The sequence below is a fragment of the Oncorhynchus clarkii genome, chromosome 18 (assembly GCF_045791955.1).
Source record: "Oncorhynchus clarkii lewisi isolate Uvic-CL-2024 chromosome 18, UVic_Ocla_1.0, whole genome shotgun sequence".
NCBI classification, from domain to species: Eukaryota; Metazoa; Chordata; class Actinopteri; order Salmoniformes; family Salmonidae; genus Oncorhynchus; species Oncorhynchus clarkii.
The window spans coordinates 5,480,056-5,487,784 of NC_092164.1; the positions used below are offsets into that span (position 1 = coordinate 5,480,056).

The 7,729-nt window shown below is 52.4% G+C and overlaps 1 protein-coding gene across 1 annotated transcript in view; it reads right to left on the bottom strand.

The window, feature by feature from the left end:
• Positions 1-230: 230 nt before the first annotated feature.
• The window catches only part of LOC139372316 (transmembrane protein 47-like), a 16,322-nt gene continuing 8,823 nt past the window's right edge, over positions 231-7,729 (bottom strand). The window contains exons 2-3 of the mRNA XM_071112045.1: positions 985-1,125; positions 231-622 (exon numbers count right to left, since the gene is read on the bottom strand). Coding sequence (XP_070968146.1) covers positions 444-622; positions 985-1,125 — 320 coding nt within the window. The 3' untranslated portion in view covers positions 231-443. The remainder of the gene's footprint in view (positions 623-984; positions 1,126-7,729) is intronic.

Here is a 7,729-nt window from a genome sequence, read left to right on the forward strand (position 1 = left end):
CGTGGACAGACTACATAACATAAATGGTGGCTGGCACCAGATTTTCCTTCTGGGTTTGCCGAGCTTAGCCTCATCCTTATCCCTAAGGCCTTGTAACTAATACTTGGTCGGTAACAGTGCTTCAGTGAGTCCTTGTCCCAGGGTTTGAGGACAGATAGTTATCTGATTGGTCAGTCTGTTATCTGTTAGTCTCTGACTGAAGAGGCAGTACAGAGCAGGGTACAGGGTACTGTGAAATCATCCATCCACCCCAGCACTGAGCCTCTGCCTGCTTCCACAGGAAATACTGTATGCTGACGTGTGTGTGTGTGTGTGTGTGCATCTCTCTGTGTCTACCTGTCTCTCTAGCGAGCATTAGCATTATACAGTATAGGATATGTATGACAGCCAGCGACTACAGGGGGGGGGGGGGGGGGGGGTCACAGTGGTACAGTCCAGCAGGGTCAGTAGTAGTCTTCATAGTTCTTAGGGTTGAGGCAGTAGAGGATCCCCCCGCCGAAGGAGAAAATGGTAGCGCCCCAGGCCAGGCCGTAACCCCAGTTGAACTCGTGGTATATGCTCATGCTGATGGTCTCAGTGAACTTGATGGGGTAGAGGACCAGACTGCAGCCCTGCAACACCACTGCAGCAGAGGGAAACAGAGGACATCTCATACACATACTGTCTATTGAAGAGGGAGAGATATATGCATATTACGTATGAATTAACTGTCTAACAAGGAATATGATATCAGAAGATAGAGACAAATAATTGTGTGTGTGTGCCAGGCCATTTAAGATCTTGAATACAAGACATGCGTCAGTGTACTGCACAAGATGTTCCCAACTCAGGGGCTCATGCTTTCTGAGGATGTAACAGTGATGATGGCTATTGGGCTTCCTATCAAGCACTTTGAGAGCCTGTTTGTAGATAGGAATTGTACATTGTACAGAAATGTTGTATGTGTGTGTGTGTGTGTGTGTGTGTGTGTGTGTGTGTGTTCACCTGCAGCGAACAGCATGACAGCGACAGGTCTGTTGAAGCGTCTCCGAGAGCCGATACACACTGACACCAGGACCACCAGGAAGGAGAGCAGGACCAGAGCAGCTCCGCCTAGCAACAAGGACAGGGTGGCGATCTGCCAGTCTAGAAGAGAGAGAATACATATATAGTTAAGGAAAGAGGTAGAGGAGGGAAAGGAGAGGGGAGGAGCACATGAGAGATAAGGAGGGAGAAGGGGATGGGAGACAGAGTGGGAAGGAGAGATAGAGGACAGAGAGGGACGGAGAGATAGAGGACAGAGAGGGAAGGAGAGATAGAGGACAGAGAGGGAAGGAGAGATAGAGGACAGAGAGGGGAGGAGAGATAGAGGACAGGGAGGGAAGGAGAGATAGAGGACAGAGAGGGAAGGAGAGATAGAGGACAGAGAGGGAAGGAGAGATAGAGGACAGGGAGGGAAGGAGAGATAGAGGAAAGAGAGGGAAGGAGAGATAGAGGACAGAGAGGAGGGGAGAGATAGAGGACAGAGAGATAGAGGACAGAGAGGAGGGGAGAGATAGAGGACAGAGAGGAGGGGAGAGATAGAGGACAGAGAGGGAAGGAGAGATAGAGGACAGAGAGGAGGGGAGAGATAGAGGACAGAGAGGGAAGGAGAGATAGAGGACAGAGAGGGAAGGAGAGATAGAGGACAGAGAGGAGGGGAGAGATAGAGGACAGAGAGGAGGGGAGAGATAGAGGACAGAGAGGGAAGGAGAGATAGAGGACAGAGAGGAGGGGAGAGATAGAGGACAGAGAGGAGGGGAGAGATAGAGAACAGAGAGGGAAGGAGAGATAGAGGAAAGAGAGGGAAGAAGAGATAGAGGACAGAGAGGGACGGAGAGATAGAGGACAGAGAGGGAAGGAGAGATAGAGAACAGAGAGGGAAGGAGAGATAGAGGACAGAGAGGGAAGGAGAGATAGAGGACAGAGAGGGAAGGAGAGAGAGGACAGAGAGGGAAGGAGAGATAGAGGACAGAGTTGAGGGGAGAGATAGAGGACAGAGAGGGGAGGAGAGATAGAGGACAGAGAGGGAATGAGAGATAGAGGACAGAGAGGGAAGGAGAGATAGAGGACAGAGAGGGAAGGAGAGATAGAGGACAGGGAGGGAAGGAGAGATAGAGGACAGGGAGGGAAGGAGAGATAGAGGACAGAGAGGGAAGGAGAGATAGAGGACAGAGAGGGAAGATGAGATAGAGGACAGAGAGGGAAGGAGAGATAGAGGACAGAGAGGGAAGGAGAGATAGAGGACAGAGAGGGAAGGAGAGATAGAGGACAGAGAGGAGGGGAGAGATAGAGGACAGAGAGGGAAGGAGAGATAGAGGACAGAGAGGAGGGGAGAGATAGAGGACAGAGAGGGAAGGAGAGATAGAGGACATAGAGGGAAGGAAAGAGAGGACAGAGAGGGAAGGAGAGATAGAGGACAGAGAGGAGGGGAGAGATAGAGGACAGAGAGGGAAGGAGAGATAGAGAACAGAGAGGGAAGGAGAGATAGAGGACAGAGAGGGAAGGAGAGATAGAGAACAGAGAGGGAAGGAGAGATAGAGGACAGAGAGGGAAGGAGAGATAGAGGACAGAGAGGAGGGGAGAGATAGAGGACAGAGAGGGAAGGAGAGATAGAGGACAGAGAGGGACGGAGAGATAGAGGACAGAGAGGGAAGGAGAGATAGAGGACAGAGAGGGAAGGAGAGATAGAGGACAGAGAGGGGAGGAGAGATAGAGGACAGGGAGGGAAGGAGAGATAGAGGACAGAGAGGGAAGGAGAGATAGAGGACAGAGAGGGAAGGAGAGATAGAGGACAGGGAGGGAAGGAGAGATAGAGGACAGAGAGGGAAGGAGAGATAGAGGACAGAGAGGGAAGGAGAGATAGAGGACAGAGAGGGAAGGAGAGATAGAGGACAGAGAGGAGGGGAGAGATAGAGGACAGAGAGGGAAGGAGAGATAGAGGACAGAGAGGGAAGGAGAGATAGAGGACAGAGAGGGGAGGAGAGATAGAGGACAGAGAGGAGGGGAGAGATAGAGAACAGAGAGGGAAGGAGAGATAGAGGACAGAGAGGGAAGGAGAGATAGAGGACAGAGAGTGAAGGAGAGATAGAGGACAGAGAGGAGGGGAGAGATAGAGGACAGAGAGGGAAGGAGAGATAGAGGACAGAGAGGGAAGGAGAGATAGAGGACAGAGAGGAGGGGATATCAGGTGGTATAAACAAGAGAGAGGGAACAGCAAGAGAGAGAGAAGGGGGGGGGAGAGAGAGGGGAGAGGGAACAGCACGAGAGAGAGAAAGGGGGGAGAGAGAAAGGGAGAGAGGGGGGAGAGAGGAGGGAGAGAGAGAGACAGAGAAAGAGGGTGAGGGAGAGAGGGGGAGACAGAGAAAGAGGGGGAGGGAGAAAGGGGGAGACAGAGAAAGGAGGGGGAGGGAGCGAGGGGGAGACAGAGAAAGAGGGGGAGGGAGAGAGCGAATGAGGGGGAGGGGGAGAGAGAAAGAGGGGGAGAGAAAGAGGGTGAGGGGGAGAGACGGGGGAGAGAGAGAAAGAGAGAAAGAGGGGGAGAGAGAGAGAAAGAGGGGGAGAGAGAGAGAGAAAGAGGGGGAGAGTGAGAGAAAGAGGGGGAGAGCGAGAGAAAGAGGGGGAGAGAGAGGGAGAGGAGGAGAGAGAAAGGGGGGGTCAGATAGAGACGCTGACCCGCATCTCACTGACACACATCGTTGACTAAAGAGCATTGTTGGCATGTTATCAAAATCAATCTGCCATCATCTCAACCAACCCCACTAACAACATACAGGCAAGGCAACATCTACACCCCACCCACAACCCTAACATCTACACCCCACCCACAACCCTAACATCTATACCCCACCCACAACCCTAACATCTACACCCCACCCACAACCCCAACATCTATACCCCACCCACAACCCCAACCCCACCAACATCTACACCCCACCCACAACCCCAACCCCACCAACATCTATACCCCACCCACAACCCCAACATCTACACCCCACCCACAACCCCAACCCCACCAACATCTACACCCCACCCACAACCCCAACCCCACCAACATCTACACCCCACCCACAACCCCACCAACAACTACACCCCACCAACAACCACAACCCCACCCACAACTACACCCCACCAACAACTACAACCCCACCCACAACCAAAACAACCTCACCCACAACCACAACCCCACCAACAACTACAACCCCACCCACAACCAAAACAACCTCACCCACAACTACACCCCAACAACAACTACAGCCGCACCCACAACCACAACCCCACCAACAACTACAACCCAACCCACAACCCCACCAACAACTACACCCCACCCACAACTACAACCCTACCAACAACCACAACCACAACCCCACCCACAACTACAACCCCACCCACAACCACAACCCTACCAACTACCACAACCCCACCAACAACTACACCCCACCCACAACTACAACCCCACCCACAACCACAACCCTACCAACTACCACAACCCCACCCACAACTACAACCCCACCCACCACCACAACCCTACCAACTACCCCAACTCTACAACTCCATCAACTACACCCCACGAACAACTACACCCCACCCATAACTACAACCCCACCCATAACTACACCCCACCAACAACCCCACCCACAACTACAACCCCACCAGCAACCCCAACCCCACCCACAACTACAACCCCACCAACAACCCCAACCCCACCAACAGCCACAACCCCACCCATAACTACACCCCACCAACAACCCCACCCACAACTACAACCCCACCAACAGCCACAACCCCACCCACAACCCCAACCCCACCCACAACAGCAACCCCACCAACAACTACAACCCCACCCACAACTACAACCCCAACAACAACTACAACCCCAACAACAACTACAACCAACCCCACCCACAACAGCAACCCCACCAACAACTACAACTTCACCCACAACTACAACCCCAACAACAACTACAACCCCAACCCCACCCACAACAGCAACCCCACCAACAACTACAACCCCACCAACAACTACAACCCACAACCCCACCAACAACTACAACCCCAACCCCACCCACAACCCCAACCCCACCCACAACCCCACCCACAACTACAACCCCACCCACAACTACAACACCACCCACAACCCCAAATCCCACCCACAACCCCATCTACAAACACACCAACAACTACAACCCCACCTACAACCCCCACCCCACCCCACCCCACCAACCACAACCCCACGCTCACCTCCACTCACAACCTCACCCACAACCCCAACCCAACCCACCACACCACCCCCACAAAATAAATAGAAGAATAATAAAGTCAGTAATAAATGTTGGTTTAGTGAGAGGTCCAGCAGCAGCTGTGTACAGTAGTTATGGTAGACACTGTGGTCAGGTAAGGACAGGAAATAGAGACGATCAATCTGTTACAAACAGCTGGCTGGGTTATCTCCTGGCCAATCATGGTGACTGGCTAGATTCTGTGAAGAGGAGGATGGAGAGGAGGCTGGAGGAGAGGGGGATGGGGGAGAGGAGGATGGGGGAGAGGAGGATGGAGGAGAGGAGGATGGAGGAGAGGAGGGGAGGATGGGGGAGAGGAGAGGAGGATGGGGGAGAGGAGGATGGGGAAGAGGAGGATGGGGAAGAGGAGGATGGGGAAGAGGAGAGAGGAGAGAGGAGGAGGATGGGGGAAAGGAGAGGGTAGGAGGATGGAGGAGAGGAGAGGAGAAAGGAGGAGAGGAGAGGAGAAAGGAGGAGAAAGGAGGAGAGGAGAAAGGAGGAGAAAGGAGGAGAGGAGAAAGGAGGAGAAAGGAGGAGAAGACACTTAAAGATCTACAGGAGGAAAGCATGTACAGTTGTTCCAGCGATGTGAGTGAAAAACAACAAGAACTCAGGACATCATGATGAAACCTGAAGAAACATCTGAAGTGTTGTGGGTGTCTATGTTCCCTGCCCAGGAGATCCCCTCTTCTCAGTCAGACTGGTTTACACCAGATAAAGAGGGCCATTTCCCACACTAACTGTACCCTGTCCGTATGCATTAACCAGAGGCTGGATCCAAAATGGCACACTATTCCCTTTATAGTGCACTACTTTTTACCAGGGCCCATAGAGCATAGTGCACTACTTTTTACCAGGGCCCATAGGGTATCCCATAGGACCCTGGTCAAAGGGAACAGTGTGCCATTTGGGATGCCCTCAGAGAGGAGTAGCCTAACGTTGGAGGGGTTTATGTTTCATTCATGTTTCAGCTGTAGTCACAGTGTTCTCACAGTCACTGCTCTCAGCCTATCAGAAGACACAGCCAGGGAGTCAGCCTGGTTATAAAGAGGACCACGTGGTTGTGTTATGGTCAGACCGTATGGTCAGTTGAGGAGTGAACCACGGTCACTGCTCTCAGCCTATCAGAAGACATGGTTATTTCCAGAACCGGGGCTGAGGGAGTCATGCTGGTTGGATGGACTGTGTTTGTGTAGTGGTCCGACTGTATGGTCAGAGAGGGAGTGGACCAGTGGCAGGCAAGGACACTAGGTAGGGAGAATGGTTACAAGAGGGGGAGGGGGAGGGGGTGAGAGGGAGTGGACCAGTAGTGGACAAGGACACTAGGTAGGGAGAATGGTTACAAGAGGGGGAGGGGGAGGGGGTGAGAGGGAGTGGACCAGTAGTGGACAAGGACACTAGGTAGGGAGAATGGTTACAAGAGGGGGAGGGGGAGGGGGAGAGAGGGAGTGGACCAGTAGTGGACAAGGACACTAGGTAGGGAGAATGGTTACAAGAGGGGGAGGGGGAGGGGGAGAGAGGGAGTGGACCAGTAGTGGACAAGGACACTAGGCAGGGAGAATGGTTACAAGAGGGGGAGGGGGAGGGGGAGAGAGGGAGTGGACCAGTAGTGGACAAGGACACTAGGCAGGGAGAATGGTTACAAGAGGGGGAGGGGGAGGGGGAAAGAGGGAGTGGACCAGTAGTGGACAAGGACACTAGGCAGGGAGAATGGTTACAAGAGGGGGAGGGGGAGAGACCCCACTTTAAAGAACTACAGACACTAACATGAACCATTTAGACGATGGACTCAAAATGACTCTGAAGAGCCATGTGAAAGAAGCTCACTGAGATGTTAAGAACAAATTCTTATTTTCAATGACGGCCTAGGAACAGTGGGTTAACTGCCTGTTCAGGAGCAGAACAACGGATTTGTACCTTGTCAGCTCAGGGATTTGAACTTGCAACCTTTCAGCTGCTAGTCCACCTCTCTAACCACAACCTTTCAGCTGCTAGTCCACCTCTCTAACCACAACCTTTCAGCTGCTAGTCCACCTCTCTAACCACAACCTTTCAGCTGCTAGTCCACCTCTCTAACCACAACCTTTCAGCTGCTAGTCCACCACTCTAACCACTAGGCTACCCCTTTCACACCTCAGTGGGACTTGTTTAAAGGAAGGAATGTGTAGCAGCATGTGACTGCCTGGATTAGAGGCCTGGACATGTTTCTCATCACTCAGTTTAGTTATTAGAGGCTCTGACTGGTCACTTCTTACAGGGATTCACCTTTCACTGCAGTGGGCTAAACCAGGGTCACACAGACTGGTTCTTGGTCGTCTTCAACTAATCTACTTTGTAACAAAAGTATCCACCTCACACACATGGTTATGGGTTTAACAACAGTATCCACCTCACACACATGGTTATGGGTTTAACAACAGTATCCACCTCAC